Genomic DNA, 22787 nt, shown 5'->3' on the forward strand with positions numbered 1-22787 from the left:
CAGGGGACAGCAGACCCATGAACTCCAATGGTATCAGCAGAGAGCACAACTCTTCCGATTCCGAGCCTAAAGACAGGTCTCTTTTCGGGGAAAAGATGAAATCATCATCAGCAAGGGTGGTGCAAATTGAGGAAGTTCCTCTTCCCCGGCCATCCAGACCCAGGTCTAGTTCAGGGGACAGCAGACCCATGAAGTCTCATGGCATCAGCAGAGAGCACAACTCTGCTGAGCCAAACAAAAGGTCTCTCGCCGGTGAAAAGAAGTCATCAGCAATGGTGCTGCAAATAGAGGAAGTTCCCCTTCCCCGGCCACCGAGCAGGTTTAATTCAGGGGACAGCAAACCCTTGAAGTCCCATGGTATCAGCAGAGAGCACAACTCTGCTGAGGCAAAAGACGGGTTTCTTGCCGGGGAAAGGAAGTCATCTGCAATGGTGCCAAAAATAGAGGAAGTTCCCCGGCCACCGAGCAGGTCTAGTTCAGGGGATAGCAGACCCATGAAGTCTCATGGCATCACGGAGCACAACTCTGCGGAGGCAAACAAAAGGTATCTTGCCGGAGAAAAGAAGAACGTGATCATCACCGATAGCTACGACGTAAATGACCTTGCTGAGGCATATATCAAGAAGTACAGGCAGAAGCTTCATCTGCAACGACTCGAGACGCTCAAGAATCCTGACCAAATGCTAATCACAGGGCGCTAATTAATATCACACATATATACATATGCGTGTTTTGTGTTCGTTCAAATGTGGGTCGTTGGTTTACTCATCACTAGGTTTGGTTCCATCTCAGAGGAGAGAGATCAGAGGTTTATAATAAAAATGTATCGCTTTAGGTTTTCACACATGCAGCTATATAACTATAGGTAGAGAATGAATGTTTCTGGAGTTTCAGGAATTCCGGCCGTGTCTGGTGGCATCGATCCCAACAGAAGTACAGAACTTTTCACTTGTTCCTGGAAAAAGGAAGGGATTAAAAAAATAAAAAGAACAATCCTTTGTGCTTCCCGAAAGGCCGAAACACAGTTCTAGTTCTGAACTATAACTGAAACTATTTCCTTTATTATTATAGCTTTGATCAAATGGAGTGGATATGAATTCCAGCAGCTGACAAAAGCTTTTTCTTTCCCCTTTTTCTCCATCTATCTTCGTCTTCTTTTCCACTTGTTGGCTGTTAGAAACCCAACGAGCATGAAATTTTACAACCAACCAGCTGCCAATTTTTTTCACAAATTAAAGTTTTCTATGCAGAATATTGCTTCCCGCAAAAGAAAAAAAAATCATAAATCATATCAGATAGAAAAGAAAACAAGAGGAATAAAAGATGTAGAGTTGCATGTTAAAAAAAAACTTCATAATTAAGGCTTAGATTGTTTGCAGCATGATATAGATGCAATGGAGTATAAATAATGGGTGGATCCCACTTTAAAATTTTCTCTTTTAAGAAAAAAAAGTAAGGAATAAGTCGGTTTTACTTGGCCCCATCTCTCTCTCCCCTGTCTTCTCCCTCCTTTCCACCCAGCTCACATCGTCTGTCCCTAAGAGAAAAATTTCTGTCCCCTCCAATAGAAATCAGCCATGTCTTTATTTAATTTGAATTCAATTTTAACGGAGTCAAGAGGCAACGTCAGTATGGACCCCAAACAAATTTAAATTCTCTAAACTTGCTTGAATTCTTTCCCCTTTAATCTACCCCAAATCTCTCCGCTTTCATTCCTCCGAACTTGTTTCTGTGCCTCTCTCTCTCCCCTCTCATTTCTTCTCCCCTCACCACCTCACCGCTGCAACTAACTACCGATTGAGTGTGCTTGACATTTGAACTAAACATCCTACAATTAATCATGCATTTGCATTTGGCCTTGAAGAGATTCATCCTCTTCCATCTCCAATATTCTTCGTCATACACGTTGGAGCTCCGGCGACTTTTTCCTTGACTTCCACCCACCACCCCATTTACCTTCCTCTTTCAATAGAGTTGCAGACATTGCAGATCTTCCAATTCGATACCTGTTGTTTGGTGCAATTGGCAGACTGGTCATGATGATGGACAAGGGTTGGTGGTTACAGCAGGATCACCATTAAAATCCTGATCAACAACACATGGTGGAGTCTTGTTCAGAAATAACCCTAAGCAACAAGCAGAGTGTCATGCCATCAAAATCTTCATGAATAAACTAAACAAGAGAAACCAAGTATTTTTTTACAAGAATTAATCTCAACTCTGTTCTTGGGACATCACTTAATACTGCCAATAGTTTAAAGAAATGCCAAGTCAATGGTCCAAAAACCGTGTTCAATCGCAGGGTGACCATGACCAAATGATACACTGATGCCAAAACAAGTTAAGCATCAGAGGGAGCTGCATACTGGTTCCTGGTATACAGAAAATTTTCTGGGCTCAGTTAACATTCAAATCTAACTGATACACCGGCCAGGATGAGTTGCGGTGGTTTGATTATTTTGTTCTTCTTAGCATTTTAGTATTTCAAAGGGAGTTGAATACAAGTTCTCAGAATACAGAAAATTTTCTAGAGTCCCCTTAACATTCAAATCTAACGGATACACTAGTCAGCGTAAAATGCAAATAGCTGTTAATGCCAATTGCAAATTAACTCTAGACACCTTTTCATTTTCATTTGGGCGCCTAACCCCCTCTCCCTCGTTTATTCCATTCTTTTCATTTTTCATTTTCATTTCTCTTCCCCACCGTCTGCCCTCATCCCCTTTCTTGTCCAATCGAACAGGCTAGAACCGCCCATTCTTTGCAAAGGCATCTCCGACAGCGGTGGAGATTCGGGCTTGTGTTCTGTGAAAAGCGGTGGAGAGGGAGGAGAAGAGAAGAGAGAGGGAATGCGAGGAATGCAGAGTCCTCTCCTACAGCGGTGAGATTCACGCTGTATCGGAAAGGGTGAGAGGACGGTGGAGAGGGAGGGGAAGAGGCGGGAATGAGAAGGAGTTAATTGTATTTGATTAAAGTTTGGAGCCCAGACTGCCTCCGTTAGTTTTAAATGAATTTAGAAGAGGGTGATGTGTTCGGTCCTCATTGGATGGGACAGACGATGCGAGCTCCCTTTCCACCCACTATGCTCACCCTTACAAGGAAGGCTCCGTTTGGCGTGTCTTTTTGTACAGTCTGGGTGGTTTATAAATCGGACCACATCACGATTTTTTTTCGTTTGGTTCGTAGCAGATTAAGCCGCTAAAAGTTAGTGGGTCAGAAAAAATGCAAGAAGTGTATTTTAGATAGATTTTGGAAAGTTTTGAATGGAGATTTTTGCATACTTCTTGTTTTATTTTCACAGAAAGACAGCGTAGTAGCCAAAATAACTTCTGGATATTTTTGCAAAAATTCAATACATCTTTTGACTGTTAAAACCATCAAAAGATTTTCCCAAAAAAAACTTGCTAAACAACCCTTAAATTTTTCAAAATGTTAAATGCAAAAGCAAACAAAGATATTCATTGGGAGAATGACCACAATCATTTCAAATTGATTAGAGATATGAAAAATAGAGGAAGAGAGACAAAAGATTAAAAGAGGTCAAAAGATGGGGGCGAGGGGATAGAGAAACAAAGAACATAATCTCCATCTTCACAGGAGAGGGTGGTGACGATGATATTAAGACCACGTCATCCATGTCTCATCCCAATCAACTATATAACGTGGCTCTAATATCCTCCGTGAAGATGAGCATCCCTCCTCTACTAAAAAAAGGAATTAAAGTGTTAAACTCAACTCAGAATAGTGATGGGGAACACATACATTCCCAACCCAAGAATATCCAGGGCGCCGAGCTTCTGGGAAATGTCTTTTCGAACCTTCAAAGGTTCACTCAGAAAAGAAAAGCCACTGCATTGCTTTTTTGACCCTAAGAAATACAACTCAGTTTTCCTATATTTTTGCTGACCATGTCGAACAGCTTGGGCGCGCTGTCAATAGGGACATTATTCACCATGTGATGCATTCTATGCCGATACTATTGCAATTGAGGCCCCTTTGGTTCGTGGGGAATTGGAATTAAGATGGGCTATTTTGATTTTAACTATTTGATTGGATGGAATCGGAATTTTATTTTCATTTTTATTAAAATAATATCTTTTTATTTGAGAGAATGACTTTTGAGAATAAAATCCCATTCTTGTTAATTTTATTTCTCATTTCCATTCCTGTCTGAATCAAATAGACTATAGGAATAAATCACTCTAATTCCAAATCTGATTCCAACAGTAAATCAAACAGACCCTAAGTCTTTATGGGAGACTGGAGAGTTTTATTGACAGGTCCAAAACAAAATCAAAAAAGAACACACCAGTATTGAGCCATGATATATAAGATTGAATGGGCTGCAAACAAAATCATGCACACCGGGCTATGCAACCTATCTATCACAAGTTAACACACCTTATACATAATAACACTGGCGTATTCCCTAGTGATAGATTACCCAACCCACTATATATATGATGGGCTGGACACTGGCATGTTTCTATTGGATAAATCACCTGGCCCAGCGTCAATGACTGTTTCTAGCGAAGCCCATATCCCTTAAAATACCCTTAGCCTACCATTGAAAAACATTAAAAATGATAAAATCCACTTGAGTTTTGACAATTGTCAAAATAATTATGAAGTGCTCATTTAACGTAATAATGTGCCTCTCATCATAGAAGCATAACTTTTTGACTTTCAATTGCAACGTTGTGTCTTTCACACTTCTTTTGTAAAAATGTACTTGTTTGTTAATGAAGCATGTTTACATCATATTCCTTCTCTATAAATATTGTAAGGAAGACAAGTCGTTTCTCATAGATTCAGATCGTCAGTTGTGAGTGAAGATTGATATCGAAGAGGATTAAAAGATGAAGAAGGGCGCCGGGGCTCCTGCTATCTACCCAATGGTGCTGCAAATAGAGGAAGTTCCCCTTCCCCGGCCACCGAGCAGTAGGTCTAACTCAGGGTCAGGGGTCAGCAGACCCATGAACTCCAATGGTATCAGCAGAGAGCACAACTCTTCCGATTCCGAGCCTAAAGACAGGTCTCTTTTCGGGGAAAAGATGAAGTCATCATCAGCAAGGGTGGTGCAAATTGAGGAAGTTCCTCTTCCCCGGCCATCCAAACCCAGGTCTAGTTCAGGGGACAGCAGACCCATGAAGTCTCATGGCATCAGCAGAGAGCACAACTCTGCTGAGCCAAACAAAAGGTCTCTCGCCGGAGAAAAGAAGAACGTGATCATCGCCGACAGTCAAGACGTAAATGAGCTAGCTGAGGCATATATCAACAAGTACAGGCAGAAGCTTCTTCTGCAACGACTCGAGATGCTCAAGAATCCTGAGCAAATGCTAGCCATAGGGCGCTAATTAATATCACACACATATACATATGCGTGCTTTGTGTTCGTTCAAATGTGGGTCGTTGGTTTAATCATCGCTAGGTTTGGTTCCATCTCCATCTCTGAGGGATCAAGGGTTTATAAAATGTATTAACTATAAACGTGGTTGGGGTTACACTACGAATACAGAATGAATGTTTCTGGTGTTTCAGGAATTCCGGCCGTGTCTGGTGGCATCCCAATGGAATTACAGAACCTTTCACTTGTTGAGGAAGGGATTAAAAAAATAAAAGGAACAATCCTTTGTTTCCTGAAACGGGATTGGATTCAGTACTCACAAGATCGTCCTCACACCGTTTCCCGTTTACATAAACACGGTCTTTAAGGACCAAATCCGATTTCTCCCGAAACACAGTTCTGTTTCTGAACTGTAACTGAAGCAATTTCCTTTATTATTATAGCTTTTATCAAATGGAGTGAATATGAATTCCAGCAGTTGACAAAGGCTTTTTCTTTCCCCTTCTTCTCCGTCCATCTTCGTCTTCTTTTCCACTCGTTGATCGCTAGAAACCCAACGAGCATGAAACTTTACCATCAAGCCAGCTACCATTTTTTCCACAAATTAAAGTAATATATGCAGATACCACATTGCTTCCGGCATAAGAAAAGAAAATTCAGAAATAATCAGATAGCAAAGAATAAACAAAAGGGGGAATGAAGATGTAGAGTTGCATATATAGAGAACTTTTATAATTAAGGCTTAGGGCCCATTTGGTTCGTGATTGGAATCAGAATCAGAATCAGAATCACAACAGGATTCCCTTGGAACCGGAATCAGAATGGTCTATTTCACTTGGTTGTTTGGTTCAGACCAGAATCAGAATCGGATTCCAATTTATGCAGTTTGGTTCATTAAGAGGCTGGAATCGGAATCAGCCATGATTTCCAATTTTGCCCATAATAAAAATAAAAAAAGCAGAAAATGCATGGAAATACCAAAAATTGCAAAAATTTTGCAGTAAAATGCAGAAACTACAATAATTTGTAAAAAAAAATCAGAAAATGCATGAAAAATAAATGAAATTTGCAGAACTTGCAAAAAAAAAGTAGAAATTTAGCAAGAAAATGCAGAAATTGCAACAATTTTGCAAAAGAAAATTCAGAAAATGCATGAAAATACTAGAAATTTTGTAGAAAAATAAAAAATAGAGAAATTTTGCAGGAAAATGCAGAAATTACAACAATTTTACAGAAAATTCAAAAAATGCATGAAAATATCAGGAATTTTGTAGAAATTGCAGAAAATTGTAGAAATTTCAGAAAAATGCATGAGAATGCCTAAACTTTTGTGGAAATTGCAGAAAATTGCAAGAAAATCAGAAAATGCAGAAATTACAATAATTTTGCATAAAATTCAGAAAAATGCATGAAAATACTAGAAACTTTGCAAAAAGAAAAAAAAAAAAAAACATAAAAAGTTTGCAGGGAAAATGCAGAAATTACAATAGTATCCAATGAGTTTAACCAAAGTTGGATGAGAGAGTTGTCCTATAAATATAACCTCTGCCTACAAACCTGCCAAGTTCTTAGCAGAACTGAAAGAGAAATAATCTCCAAAGAATAGTAGAGAAAAATAGAGAAATAATCTCCAAAGACAAAAGTACCATCCATTCTCTGTGGCTCTGAAAACTATTATCCCCATCATGAACCTTGACTACTACTTGAAGGGGCTGAAGCCCCTTACTTAAATCCTCAGAAACATATCCTTTATAAACACTTCCAAATCCTCCTCCACCCAACACATGATCTGGCCTAAAATTCTCTGTTATTATCTTTACTTCATTGTAAGAGAATGCAATCAGTGGATTTGCAGCAGAACCATGTCGTAGGTCCTCAACCTCTTCAGGATTGGAAGGCAATTTTTGGCCATCTTTCCCTTACTTCACTGATGGGGCTTGGTGTTTTGGAGACTCTGAAAAGACAAGACATAATTATATAAAGAAATTGAAGAAAACATGGGATAAAAAGCACAATTCACTGCTTTTCTGGAAAAATAAACAAAGAAAATAAAGAGAAACAGATAACAGTCTCAAAGCAGATGAAAAACCAGAAAGAAAAAATAACAACTAAACATAAAAATCTTAGTTTGCATATGTATTTAATAATTTATTCATTATAATCTAATCAGGTAAGATGGAGTCAATGTTCAATTACCTTCCATTGCTTGTGTATTTAATAATTGTTACTCTACAGATTTGTTTTAGATCTGAATTGATATTGTCCGTACACATTAGGCCTACATTTCACTGTGAATTTTGTCCTACATCAAATGCATTATAAATTAACAACATAAAAATCTTAGTTTTCTTATGTATTTAATAATTTATTCATTATGGCCTAATCAGGTAAGATGGAGTCAATGTTCAATTTGCTTCCATTGCTCTCTAGTGTGTTTCACAAATCCTGATTGATCAGATTTTTTTTTTTTTTTTGCTTCTTGATTGGTAAGATTTTTACCTGGTGGACTCCATTGCATCACTCTTACCTGTTTACTTCTTTGGAAACCCACCACTGTTTACCAGTCTCTAATCAATTAGTAAAAAGTAAATCTTTAAATTTTGTTGTCACTAAATCCCAATGCACCACTCTTATCTTTGTGAGTTCTATCACCTCCTCCATCTGTTTGTACTTCTCAAACAATGTTGCATTTCTCTTACGAGTCTGCTCTCAAAGACTGGTGAGGATGTGAAGATTATCTAATTTTTAGGATTAGTATTAGCAATCGCTAATTTACACAAATATTGGATTCATACATAAGCTGCTTTCCATAAACATAAGAACTATCTATTGGTGAGAAAGAAAAAAGAAATCTGGCATTCACATTGCTAAATCCTGGACAATCACCCCATAAAGTTTAGATGAATTTTCTGGCTGGATAAAAAATATATATAGACAATCACCCCATAAAGTCAATGCTGACCTACAAAGCTTCATCTTGGACACTTGCTTATTTCTTCCTTCTAACAACTAAAACCATCCAAATAAACCTCTTACATTGACTGACAAGCAATCCATCCAAGTTCATATTCTCATAGAAATATTGCAAGTCTAACTTCAACTCTTGATTAACAGCATTTGACTAATTCAAGGTTGCAAATCTAAGGCACAAACTAGTGGAATTTATCAGATTTCTTTTCTAGGAAACAAAGTACCCTCTCTCCCTATGTCAAGGAAAGACAAGTTAGTTGAAATTTGAAAAGCATCCCCAGTGGAGTGCTATCTGTTCTGTGTCATCTCCCCATTCCTCTTCCAGATGTTTGGTCCGCCTTTAGAACAACTTAACTTCTTTAGAGTGTTGGAAGAAGATAAGTGCTCTAATATATGTGGCAATTGACCAAAAGCACAAGTCCCCAACTATGAGCTAACGAAGGAGGTTAAGAGGAGGTTGTGATTTTGGTTCCCCCATAATTCAATATACTTCAACCTGGTACCCTGTAACTTACCCCATATTACATATATACAGATTACTAGGATCCACCATTGGAATAGTAAACCATAAGGCTGTGCAAGTGAAAATGACATGATTATAGTATCACATTTTTAGCTCTAAAATTTGGAAAAGAAAATTAATATACATAAAATCACCCTCGTGTTTTCTTGAATTTTAGCAGCAACCATCCTTAAACATGGCACCTACCAGATACCACTGCTTTTTCATCGAATGCCTAGGTTTTTCTTTACAAACCATAGCTTCTATACCTCCATAAGCAGCAGCTTTGAAATGCTTGTATCTGCTCTCTCTATTTTAAGCCAGAATGCACCCATATGCCATCCCTATTCTAATCAATACAGTCAAAGCCCTATTATATATACTATATCCCAGTTTATCTAATTTTTCCTTCTTCGAGAAAGATGAACTTCTCATATAATGGCTCTCTTCAAATGTTTCAGGTCCATGGGCATCAGGACATCTCATCAAAGAAGGTAAGCAACTAATGGCTATAAATATGGTATAATTTGATTAGAATAATAGCAGAAAATAGAAGGAAAAAAGAGAGAAGAAGATAGGAGAGAAAGAGAAGAGAGAATAGAGAAGAATAGGAAACTACCTTTTGAGCTCTATATAGTTCAGCCTATTAAATAGAACGAGCGGAATTTTCAGAAATTTTACCTCTCGAAAGTAGAAAAATGAGAAAAGGAATTTAACTTGCCAAATTGCAATACAAAATCTGTTTCATCCTCTAATTTAAGGGATCATGAATCGGCTAGCATTAACTCAGAAATGAAAACAAATTAATTAAAAATAAAACTTACCTTGCTATGGTCTGGTCGGGTTTGCAGTGAAAAAACTGGGGAGTAATGAAAAAAATAAAGTGTGAGAGAGAGAAGGAGAGTAAGAAAAAGAAAAGGAAATAGGAGAGAAAAAATCAACGGTGATTTACCTTGTTGTCACTGTCGCCGGAGTTTCGGTTCTGAATTTCAGATCACTACTTCGAACTCCAGCTTCCGAATGAGAGAGAGAGAGAGAGAGAGAGAGGAGTGTGGGTTAGAAGGTTGGAATTGGGTTGGGAGAGGTTTGAGGGGCTTTTTTGTTATTTTGGTTTTTTTTACGAGAAAGAGCGGAAATGAAATTCCGATTCCGGGGGGCGGGTCAAGAATAAGATGGCCGTTCCGTCCGAAATGGGAAACGGATTCTGATTCGGCCCAACCAAACGCATGATTCCGATTCCGGACCCCTATTATTGCGAACCAAACGGACCCTTAATTTGTTTTCAGTGCGCAAATTTCATTTGCATGGTATAGATGCAAGGAGAGTACAAATAGGCTGTGTAAAACCTGATTTACTTTTGCTTTAGATTTGATTGCCGTTAGAAATAAAGTACGAATTAAAATATGATATATGATTCCACTTTACATGAAAGAGAGAATGGAGGTAGAAAGAGAATCATCCATATGGGAATAAGGCAGGAAGCAGCAAGATAAAGCAGTCGCATTTTATGTGAATACAAATAAGACAGAAGGTATAAGTTTTGCATCAGATTAGAGTGCGAATTACAATTACAAATAAATGATTGCAAAATCAAACTGGGTGCAAATTTCGTATTTGGTTCGGATTTACGCAGCTAAAAAAAATCCTAGCTATTTCATTGGGTGGTGGCAAAGTTCTAAAAGTTGAAAATATTTGGGCCCTTGACACACACACACACGATTTATTAATTAAAGCTTAGTTTACAAGCTAATTAAAAATAATATAGTAATTAAGGCTCAGTTTGGTAGGAGTGTAAATACAAATTTGTAGTATGCAAAACCTTGTATTTGGATAGTACATATTTGAATTTTTATTCAATCCAAATTGAGCCTGAGAATCCACTGATGCCTTTTAAATTTAATAAAATAGAGAAGGATCATTCAAAACATTATTTTTATAACTCTAATTCGTCCAATGATGATGATGATGATGATTACTTACTACCAATTTATAAATATCCGCATGGTAATCTGAGATGAATTGGATGATGATTATCCTGGTTCATAACTATCCAGTCCGGGTCACTTGGCAATGTATGAAGTAAATCCAAGCAATGGGATCCTACATTATATTAACAAATTTTATTAATTTTTTGTGAAGAGTTTTGCTAAAAAGTAATCAACATTTCAGCAAGTTCAATCAAAGGTTGGCACCCTACTGAAGGATATGTGGGTTGCCAAATGCCCCGGCCCTTAATGGACTATTCACTAACCAGTACCTACCATTACTCTGATTTTCATTGAGCTCCTCGTATTCAGCAAAAGCCCACAAGGATATAGCTGGCTTTATTTTGAGCACTTGGGAAGGAACTTTTACCCTAGTTTTTCATGAATAAATTAAGGGTGAGGAGAGTAGGGAAAAATTTAGATAACAGCCTGGGCTATCAACAAGGCTCCCCTACAAGATATGCATGTTGATTAACATAGACTACTTGCAGCATTGTCAGTGCTAGATGGGTGAATTAATGTGTCAATTGGACCAGATTTGGTCTAATGATCCAATGAATACTTTGGATCATTTTGGCCCAATTCAATTCAATGTCTAGACCATTCAGTGTTCAAATTGGTTTTAATTTAGATTAGTTCCAACTCAAATTTATTTCATTGACATCTGTATTCTTATTATCTTCTATTAATGAACCAGATATTGATGCAATCCAACCCAATTCAATATAAATTGATTAAGAATAAATGGGATCTAATCCAATCCAATAAATACTTTGGACCATTAAATCTGGACTGGTCCATTCCAATATGTATTATTGACCCACCCAAGCCATCCAAATTGATTTTGATTTGAACAGGGTCCAACCCAAAACTAGTCCATTGACTCCCCCTATCTATGCATAGATGCATGCAACAACCAATCAGGCCTCAAGGATCTTCTGAAATTTTATCACCATATATCCATACTTTTCTCAACTGCATTCTCTCACCTCTCGAAACATGCCATTTTTTCAGTAATTTAAATATGCTTTTTTTTTTTTTTTGTTTGGTTACAAAGAAGGACGTATACTGTCCAACATTTGGTTACAAACAAATTAAAGACAAAGGCATGTATCCCTCACGAAAAGTGCCCAACATTTGGTATTAGCGTTGTAGGGACGTAACAAATTTTCAGGTAGCCTAAACTTTAATGAACTTTGGACTATTAGGAATTGTGCACATGCTATGTACATGGTTATTTTTTATGACGACGAAAATAGTAAATAATATGTTTTTAAAATTTTTTATAATTATTTTTTATATTTTTATTTTATAAAAATTTTTAAATGATGAATATATAATATTAAAGATATGTTTAAATTTTTTTTTTTTTTGTATTTTTTATAGTTTTGTGTGTTTTCATATTTTTTAATTTTTAATATTTTTAACAGTGACATCAAGGATTAACACATTTTGACTCAAAAGATTGAATTGTTGATTGGCAACCAAATAGGAAAGCAACTTCATTTTTTGGGGTTGATTTTAAATTAGTATTTTATTTCTATCATCAATAAAAATAATTATTCTTTGTCACAATTATTGTTCTTTAATATGATTAATTAATATAGGATTCAATGAAACAATGGAAGTTAATAAGATTTAATAAGAGGAAATTGAATGAGGAGAAATGTAACAGTTCAAATTACATTTTGTGCCCTCACAATTAGAGAGGGACCAAATCCAAAAATATGGGTATTCTAGTTGAAAATAGGATTCAGAATGTTGATTGGAGTTAATACCTTACATATAAGATTTAATGATAGGTATTTGAATGAGAAGAAAATTAGTTGTTTAGCTTACATTTTTGTCCTTATAATTAAAAAGGCACCAAATTCAAAAATTAGGGCATTTTAATCAATCAAAACCTTCACACTCTCATTGACACTTTTAATAGTAGTATAGATGTAATAATAGTATAAATTAGCATTAACCTCACAAAATGCATATAAGATATAAATAAAAAGTTAAAGTGCTACCTAATTTGTGTTGGAAAAATCAAGAAAGATCTTTCACCTGACTTGATACAAAGTCAACAACAATGCAGGGTACCCACCTTCACCCTCTCTTTTAAATGAGTTTTTGCACATGCTCTAGCTCCTCCTTATAGGGATGCAAACAGATCATATTCCAATTGAGGTATACCAGAATCCGATTTAATAATATAGATTTCATATCAAATCTGATTCACAAAAGGTCAATTCAAATTCAAATCTGTTAAAGATGTCATTTATCCAAATGTGATCTGATCTGATTTAATTTCTGTAAATGTAATAAATAATTAAAATGAAAAAAGTATAACAGTTTATGTAAAGAAAAACAAAAAAAAAATACAAGCATTTTTTCAACTATTATTTTCATATATATATATATATATATATATATATATGTCTTTTATAAAAGAAAAAAATAATAACTTACAAAAAGAAAATATAAACATATTTATAGATAAATAAATAACTAATATATAGACATATATATAGAGAGAGAGAGGGGTCAATGGATAGGGTGATCAGAATTCATTTAATCGGGTCCTATTATTCAATCTAATCCCATCTAAAATCCGACGGGGATATCTCATATCTGAATCTGACAAAACAAGACCAGGTTCAAATTCAGATCAGATCATGATTCAGTACATTGCACCCCTAGCTCCTTATATATAGGGTTGCATATTGGGTTGGATTAATTAGCCCAATCTCAGCCCCAAAGTTACATTGGGTTGGGTTAAAGTTAAGGCTAGGGTTAGGGCCGGTTAAAAAATATGAACTCGATTTAACTTTGGGTTGGGTCAGGGTTGAGGCTGATCAAAGCTCGAACCCGACTTTACTTCATATTTGCATGTTTAAATATTAAATAAATATGTATTTATGCAAGTAAGTATAAGTATGTGTGTATTCATTATTCGTGCATGTATTTATGTGCAATTGTGCATCCATAGATGTACATATATATTTATATATTTATGTATTTTTTTCACTTTAGGCTTAGAAGGAGTACAAATACAAATATGTAGAGTGCAAAACCTTGTATTTTGTATTATTTTATATGTACTAGTAATTAAGCGCATGCATTGCATGTGAGAAATTTTTTCTTCATATTAATTACTTGAATTTTAGATATATCATAGTAAAGATAGAAATTGAAAATTAAAAAAAAAGTAACAATATGATTAAAAATAAATTTAAATATTTATTATTCAATTATGACATCATGCATTTTTTTTTGAAAAGTTGGATCATTGACCCACCATGTAGAAAAGAAATAGCATTGCTTTTGAATTAGTTTTAAAATAGGGAAAATTATAGTCGGAGCCGACTGTGCATTTAAAATTTGGTTACAAGTTGGTCCATAAACCAACAAAACTCTAACAAACGGCTCTACATTTCAAGTTATAAGAACCTTCACCATGTCATCGAAGGATATGTGGCTATTGCCAACATGGGACTCTTAATCCATATTGGACACAATAAAAAGCTTATACTAAAATTGCCCTTTAATGTTGGGTGATTGAAAAATAAAAAAAGGGTTTTTAGTTTCTCTCTTTCTCTCTCTCTCAATCTCCCTCACACTCTTTCACATCTTTATCTGCTCAACGACTATGTGATTTAAAAATAAATAAAAAATGGTTTTTAGTTTCTGTATTTACGTTCTCTATATCAACTCTCATTCTCTCTCTCTCTCTATCTACCTATCGTTCTCCCTCAATCTCTCTCATTCTCTTTCTTGGTCGATCTCTCATTCTCCCTTAATTTCTATTATTCTCTCTCAATTTCTCTCCATCTCCCTCTCTCATTTTTTTTTCTTATTTTCTTACGCACTTATATGGTATTAATCAAATCGTATAAAAGAACATGAAGCCAACTTGGTATGGTTAAAAAATTATTACACAAATTTGATAAAATTCACAAGAAAATCTTGGTTATGAAATTTACACCAATTGGAGAACGATAGAGATTGAGGGAGAATGAGATTTTGACTGAGAGGGAGAGTGAGGAAGAAGAATGAGAAAGATTGAGGGAAAACAATAGAGAGAGAGAGAGAGAGAAGTTTTGATTTGGCTACAGACTGAAGCAGAGAGAGTGGGAGAGATAGAGGGAGCGGGAGATCGAGAGATGACTATGAGAGTGAGAGAGAAGGGAGTGAGATCGAGAGACAGAGGGAGTGGGAGAGAAACTAAAAACCTATTTTCGATATAGGTTTTCTATTGTGTCCAACTAGGAATAAGAGTCCCATGTTGGCAACAGCCACATAAGCCTCTAACGACATGGCCGAAGTTTTTATAATTTGAAATGTAGAGTCGGTTTTCAAAGTTTGGTTGATTTCTGAAACAACCTGTAACCTAATTTTAAATGTATAACCAACTTTGACTATTATTTTTCCTTTAAATTATATATTTTATTTACATTATATAAAATATTTTTTACTTATCACACTTAATTTTTGTTTGTCTATGGTATTATTTTACTCAAACCACTAACCCACCATCTAAAAATAAAAATTGTTTGATTTTTAAGTTGACATTAAATTTTGTATTATATTTCCATCATTGATAAAATTATTTCTTATGTATAAAACTTATTTTTGTTCAATATAATGAATGTACAATATTAGAGATGTGCCCAATATTTTATTTTTCTTATAAATATATAACATTAGATATGTATCCAAAATTTTCTCTTATCTTTTTGTTTTTTATTTTAGTGATTCTTTGTATTTTCTATTATTAAAAATTTTATTATTTAAATATGACATCATTTAATTTCTAGGTAGATTTTGAAATTGGCTTTCCATTTTCATCATTAATAAAAATACTTCTTAAAATTTTATAGTTATTTATTTTAATTTTTTATTATTTAATTATAGCATTATTTATTAATCCATTTGACCTCAAATGGTCAAATTGCTTGCCCACCACCGTGAGGGAAGAAAATGGTTTTGTTTTCTAATTACTTTTCAAAATATTTTATTTTTATACTATTAAAATTAATATTATGGATTTAATTAAAAAAATTTAATGATGAGAAAAATATATTTTAAATATAGGATTTAATGAGAGAGAATAGGAAAATATTTTTATTTCCAATTGGTTTTAAATTTTACATTGCATTTTTATCATTAATAAAAATACTTCTTATTTAACATACTTATTATTGTTTAATATGTATGTTAAAAATGTTCTATTTTTTTCATTTTATCTATTCTTTAATTTTATTATTTAATCATGGTAGCATGGACTAGCCCATTTGACCCAAAATGATTTAATTTCTTACCACCACTTAGATAAAAACACTATTTTTGTTAGGTAGATTTTAAAGGTATAAGCTTTTATATTATTGGAATTATTAATTTATTAAGTATGGATTTAATTAATAAAACTTAATGATAAGAAGAAATAAAAATGGCTTAGATATATGATTCAATGAACATGAATGCAAGTTAATAACTAAAATGTTGGATTTAATGAGAGGGGATTGAATGCATTGAATATCTTTAAATTACCCCTTTTCAACTCATTTAATATCAAGAACCAATTGCCCTCTTTTTTTATCATTACATTTAAATATAGAAGGGTAAATATTGTCCTTAAAAAATTCCAGAAATATTCTTGAGACCATTCATACTTTTTAAAGTAATATGGATATAGATTTGCACTATTCATATTTGTATTTGTACTCTTTCCAAACTGAGCCTTAAATACTTATGTATACATATATTTATCTATTTATACATGTATGTATATATGTTGTATGTCCAAGGTAATTTTTTTCTAAAACATGATAATTGTGCTTTTTTACACATAATGATGCTAATATTGAATGAACATGAGCAGCTTTTCCCTTGCATCGCACGGCCCCTACTAGTGAATACTTAAAATTTAAAATGTAAATACATTCCGCAAAAGTATGAAATCAGACAACCGAACCCAATCCAAAGTTTTAGGTTTGGGGGTTCAACAACTCAAGTTGTGTTAGAGGGTTGACCACAACCCGACCTAACCTGGCATAACTTGCAGCCCTACTTATATATGCAGCATGTTTTGTCTCGCATGTAAGGCTGTGTTTGGTTGCAATACAAATAAATTTACACTGATGCAAAACCATGGCAGTGCAAATGATTTGAGTGTAAATTATGACCTATTATTTGTTTCAAATTTTAACTTATTTTGTTTTTTGCAGTACAAATAAAATAAATTAAGACATCAAGCAGGATGAAGTAAAATCCAAAACAAAATTAAACAAGAATTTGCATTTTTTACATTTGGATCCCATGCATTTATACTAATGCAAATAAATTTGCACTACAATCAAACACAGCCTAAAGTGAAATAGTTTGAATGGTTTCTTATAAATTTGAATATACAGTTAGAGAAATATACTAGAACACAATTTACAAAGATAGAACTGAATTTTAGGAGTTAAAAGTTCATTACAGAAATAAAATTTCCTTATATACAAAAACAAGAAAGAAATAACATAATGAAACTAAAAGCAACCAAAGGAAATAAAAAAAAAAAAAGAACAAAATTAGGATGAAATCACATGGACGGTCATGTTTGGTTAACCACGCACAACCTGGAACCTACTTAGCCATTGAAGGGGACCCATCAAAACCAGAATTTTCGTTACTAGTCAAATTATGAGTGGTTGGACACGCAGAGTCCGATTGAATTGACCAACCCATTTGCCACCACCGAGTAGGGGTCCTTTTGGGTCGACCAAGTGTTCATTCCTCCATCAAGGCTAAGTGTGGGAGTACTTAAAAAGAATTGTTTATTTGATAAAGACTTATTTTGGGTCGATCAGCACTATTTCAATAATTAATTGTTAGTATTTAAGGAAAAATGTCCGAAATAAATATGTATTCTGAAAACAAGTACTTATTTGAAATTTTAACAAAATTTTAGGTGGGTACCCTTCCACCTGGAGTTTTTTGGGGTAAAATATAAAAACCTCTCCTAATTTTTCTGACAAATATAAAATCCTCCCCTACGTTTTCACTTTAACAAAATCCCCCCTCTAGTTTTTGTAAAACAATGCACTCACCTCCCTTTTTCATCGTCCCATTCGAAATGATTAATGTAAGGTTTTTAAAATTGAACCAGATAACGAACTCTTTATAGGTTTGGTTTTCGGATTAAAGAGTCCAATCGTTCGAACCAAACGGATGATCCGTTCTGACAAAAAAATTTTAAAATTTGAAAAAAAATAAAAAACAGCCAAAAAACCGTTAGATGGTTTGACTGCCCGGGTCTGCAGTTTGCTCACCAAATCAATGGTTTTTGGCCAAAATGACAGTTCTGAGGTAAATTAGAATCAGTCAGGTGACCGATTCCAAGTTTTTCTGGTCCGACCGTCTGATCCGGTCCGTTTTTGAAAACCATGAATTAATGTGTATTTTTAAATACCTATTTTGCCCTTATATCTATTAATTAAGATATTAAATACTAACAGAATACTATTCATTTCCCTCTCTCTCTCTCTCATATCTTTCTTCTTGTCTGACCACTTCGTCCTCCCTACTATGTCAAATATCCCCACCTCTCTCTCTCTAAACTCTACCCTACTATTTGCCATTTCCATCACAGACCCATGGCCTTTCTTCTAAACGGCCATGGGTATGGTATGATGATAATTTAATTTACTTGTTCCTTGTGATTAGTATGATATAATGGTAGCATGCTTCTTCCTGTTTTTGGTATGCTATAAATTTTCGTCACTCCATGGAAATATATACAAATATTCGGTGCTAACTTTCTCTCTGAAACATTTCCCTCAAATCTTCTACAAAACCCCATTTTTTTTACTTTTTCTCATCTTTCAATGTTTGTGTCATGGTTTAAATCTAGATTTCTTTGTTATAAATCAAAACAGAGCACGTCATGAATTTCTGCAAAAAAATATATATATTTTTGTTTTTCTTAAATTCTCTAGTTATAGCTTACTATTTATTTATTGCAGAAATTGAAGTTCTTGTACATATTTTTCTTGTTTGTTACTAGGTAACAACAATATGAGAGGTGAGAAAGAGATCGTCTGCTCAGATACCTACTTGTTATAATCTCTGCAATTCTAGATTTTTTTTTTTCTTTTTGCCTTTATCCTGTTTCCTAAAGCAACAAATGTTCAAGGAAACCTCCAAAAGTTAAACTTTGGAGGGCTTTCATACTCTCCCTTTGGGGTAAGGTCTCAAGCTCCTCACTGTTTTTACATGAAGTTTCAGGTCTTGAGTTTTGGAAATGGCAACTGTACAAAAGCATCTACTTTGTTGATTTAGAAGAAGGAGGTCGTTGTCGTTTGAGGGAAGCAAGCAAGGCAAGGAGTGAGGGAAGCAACTGCATCTCTAACGTGTTTGATCTCGAGATTGGGGGACTTTCGGCCACCGCCAGAATTCTTCAACGTCAGATTGTTCGGTCAGGTAGATATGTAAAGTGGTATACTAGAAATTAGGTGCATTCGGTTAAAGTAGACAAAGATTGTAAGGTTAATTTATCATTTGAGATCGAAGAGTACTAATGAGGAATCTGAAATTCCTATTGAATCGGGCTATTCTTGCAAGGTAAGTTGTCTTAGGATTTAAGAAGAAGATGAATAGTATTTTGGGGTATTTTAATAAATTTATATCTAAATTAGTAGATATAAGGGCAGGATAGGTATTTAGAAAAACAAACGCAATAGGTCAGAGCAACTTCCGAATAGGACAACGATAGAAGGGAGGTACATGCATGATTTTTTAAAACTACGAGAGGATTTTGTTAAAGTGAAAAGATAGGAGAGGATTTTATAATGGGGTTCTAGCAGAAAAGGGCAACTTTTATACAAATACACGGTTTATGCTAGAGGTGGAGCAGGGCACAGGCAATCCTGACCGGAACGCTAAGTGATCGTGACCGGAACCCGAATATTGCACAGGCGGCCATGACCGGTCCTGAGATCGGTCTCAAGACCGGAACAACAACCGCATGGGTGGTCGTGACGTTGTTGCCTGGAACACAAAGGATTAATGAAACCATAAAAGGGAAGAAAGAAGGAAAAAGGAATGAAAAAAGAAGGGAGAAAACTGGATGAAACCTTCTCCTCGTCTTGGTTGTTGGTCTCGTGGATATTATAATGAAGGTCAGCAAAGATTAGAAGCTCGCGCGTCTGGCGGACGAATTCCGCCGGCATTCGAGGCTTGGACTTGAAGAGACCCTTCATCCTCTCAGGTAGAAGTAACCGAAGGGAGAACCCCTTGCAAGAGCGAACAGTGTCTTATACGAACCGGAAGTAGGGTTCCTCTTTCTGGTCAAGAGAGAAGAGAGACATGTACCTCCCTTCTACGTGTCAAATTCTCCCTTCTTACTTATAAGTTCTCTCTGTTAATGAATAAGGAATTGTAGGTAGTATCAGGGTATCAGGGTCACGACCGCATGCCTCTACAGGTCTAGCGAGTGCTTCAGCAGATCATCGGAATCCTCAGATGAACAATCCACCAGAAGCGACGCCTATGAGCTTCATTTATCTACCCATAATATATGCAAGCCCCTGTATCGTGTAGGAAGATCAGTATCATTGCCATTTGCACTTGAAATAAAAGACAAGCTGCGAAGATTGCCTTAACTCGATGCTATGCTTACTATTTTTCACCCTTCCACGTAGAATGACATAAGGCTGTGTTTGGCTTAATAGAAAATAAGCGATAAACAGAGAAAATTGAACTGATAGGAAGTTCTTAAGGAAAATTACTAATTATTAAGAACCTTCCCAAACATAGCCTTCGGTCAAATGAGTTTCTCGACGACTCGACGGTTCAAATAGTTAAATAATGCCGCGTAAGAACTGATAAGAACTTCTTATATACCAGAATAAAGAAATTAAGAAAAACTTGGCTCATTCGTTCTGAAGCTACTGAAAAACTAGGAAATTTCTTATTTATACAATCATCTACGTCTACAAGAAAAGTGAAAAAAAAAAATTACAACACTACACAAAAGGAATATACTTCTGATCTAACAATTCGATCCCTCTCGATAGAATCCTGCACAAGAGAGGTAGTCCTCCTTAACAGATACTGCTGTAACACATTTAACCATTTGCGGTGATGGTGGTGGTTGCTGGTGCTTCTTGAAACTACGTCTCGAGCAAACTGCTCCAGCGGGTTCGCCATCGAGGTAGACCACCGGCAGGTTTTCACAGTTGCAAATCTCGATCATGAAGCCATCTGGGTCATGAAAAAACAACTGGTCCACGTATACCCCACCCTCCTCTACTCTACTCTGCACGTACTCTATTCCCATCTCCTTCAACTTCCTCTCCACTACTGTCATGTTCTCACACTGCACAATGCACATCCAAATATTATATTTTCCGTCGTTTCCTTATACCTAGAATTCCATAATAATACTACTGAAATAAGGCGGTTAATTAATTAAAAGTTAAAACCCAAGTGAAACATTCAGTTGTTTAGGTCAAAACTAATTTAGCTGAGGGGACCAAAAGAATCGCAGAACATACGTAGGACGCTTTTCAATCTCACTTTATTTTAAAATTTATCTTGTTTTCAGCTTCCTTAAATTATTAATTACTTCATTGATGTCACCCACACTTTTATTTCATTTATTATTTTCACAGAAGATGCAGCCAAGCTTTCTTACTTTCTTCTTGCTTGTATCATTGGCTAAACCTGTAAATTAAAGTAAGTTTTATAAATTAATTGTAAAGAATAAAAAAGTCAGTTCTCTCGTCTCTGAATTAATTAAGGTAGCTGGAGAGAAGTAGAGAAGGAACTACCTGGAAAGAAATATGATTGTCTTTAGGATTAATCTCGCTTTTCGTCGGCAAGCTTTCTGGGTTCCCTGCTTGCAGAAGATGGATGCCAATTCCATAAGCGAATAGCCTACGCATAAGAAAGAAAATCCAAACAACAACAAAATTAGATCAAACATCCTACATGGAGTTGTGTTAATAATAAATTTACCACGCTCCCTCGAAGTTGAGAGATTCAGGCCGCCTAACTGGGATGAACCCTAGTACGTGCTGATAGAAATGTAGAGATTTTTCGACTGATCTACACAGCATCGAGACATGATTCAACGATGTAAGATGAAGAGATCCTCCCACTATATCCATATCCAGCATCTTCGAATTCAACAAGATTACCGAATGATATACAAAATCAATCTCAACCTCTACCAAGAATCAATAAAACTAAACTCAATCAATGTTGACCCAAAAAGAAAGTCTAAAACACGAAATATTTGAAATGGAAATTTGTTTTTGAGACTCAGAAGAGAAGAGACTTTGAAAGCGGAAATCCCTTGACGCTCGAAAAAAACGGACTTCAATTTATAGACAATAGCCAGCTTTGTGTTAACGCGTGTCGTGTTTTGGTCTCTCAAAGCAATGTGTCCGATGCCTATCTTTTGACACGTTGGATGGATTTGCTGACTAGGATATCAACAATTTCGACCGTCCATTTTTTGTTGCACACGTTTTAACTCTTTGTCATGTTGCTTTAAATCATTAACAATTAACCAAAAACAATAAACCACACAAATCGAATTTGCTTTTCAAACCTAGCGGATGTTTGGGAGCGTGGCCGTTTTTCTGAAAAACGGTGCCACGTTAGATCCATGTAGGCGATTTAACAGACATTCACATACATGATTGTTTGGTTCAAGCGTTTTTTTTTTAAATGCTGAAAAACAGGTATGCCTCCTAAATTAAGATCCGACCGTTGCATAAAACGTTAAATTTGGCATTTTCATATTTCAGTGGACTGTTGCCCCCAACACTAATATGATGAATATGTGGCAAAAAAATAGTGATCAAAATCACTTTACCAAATAGCATAGTATTATTCATTGCCTACGTAGTACAAATATTCTCAAACATATTAAAATGTTTTTTATGATCTAGCAAGTATGGACATTTTTTTTTTAATTAGTCCCAAAAAATGCCCACACTTC

The 22787-nt window shown here is 35.3% G+C and overlaps 1 protein-coding gene and 2 long non-coding RNA genes across 6 annotated transcripts; 1 reads left to right on the plus strand and 2 right to left on the minus strand.

Moving 5' to 3' along the window:
• Nucleotides 1-5452: 5452 nt before the first annotated feature.
• LOC148842894 (uncharacterized) lies at nt 5453-10120 on the minus strand. 2 transcript variants are annotated; one of them, XR_016103593.1, is made up of 4 exons: nt 9772-9910; nt 9644-9678; nt 6994-7301; nt 5453-5980 (listed from the first exon to the last, which is right to left on the minus strand). It is a non-coding gene; the product is annotated as an uncharacterized LOC148842894 (long non-coding RNA). The 2 variants fall into 2 exon arrangements; XR_016103592.1 differs by lacking the exon at nt 5453-5980 and having other exon boundaries at nt 6808-7301; nt 9772-10120.
• A 7528-nt stretch (nt 10121-17648) lies between these two features.
• On the plus strand, nt 17649-19477 carry LOC148842895 (uncharacterized). Its single transcript, XR_016103117.1, has 2 exons — nt 17649-18538; nt 18802-19477. It is a non-coding gene; the product is annotated as an uncharacterized LOC148842895 (long non-coding RNA).
• Nucleotides 19478-20719: 1242 nt separating this feature from the next.
• On the minus strand, nt 20720-22138 carry GLYI4 (Lactoylglutathione lyase / glyoxalase I family protein). 3 transcript variants are annotated; one of them, XM_088958865.1, is made up of 4 exons: nt 21797-22136; nt 21610-21715; nt 21474-21502; nt 20720-21155 (listed from the first exon to the last, which is right to left on the minus strand). In XM_088958865.1, exons 1-3 carry the CDS (start codon nt 21955-21957, stop codon nt 21497-21499), a joined length of 273 nt encoding a protein of 90 aa, XP_088814991.1. In that variant the 5' UTR covers nt 21958-22136; the 3' UTR covers nt 20720-21155; nt 21474-21496. The 3 variants fall into 3 exon arrangements, with proteins under 3 accessions (XP_088814991.1, XP_088814989.1, XP_088814990.1); XM_088958863.1 differs by lacking the exon at nt 21474-21502 and having other exon boundaries at nt 21797-22138; XM_088958864.1 differs by lacking the exon at nt 21474-21502 and having other exon boundaries at nt 21800-22136.
• Nucleotides 22139-22787: the final 649 nt, after the last annotated feature.

Source organism: Nelumbo lutea, chromosome 8 (assembly GCF_056320005.1).
Source record: "Nelumbo lutea isolate HS-2025 chromosome 8, American lotus-T2T, whole genome shotgun sequence".
Lineage (NCBI taxonomy): Eukaryota > Viridiplantae > Streptophyta > Magnoliopsida > Proteales > Nelumbonaceae > Nelumbo > Nelumbo lutea.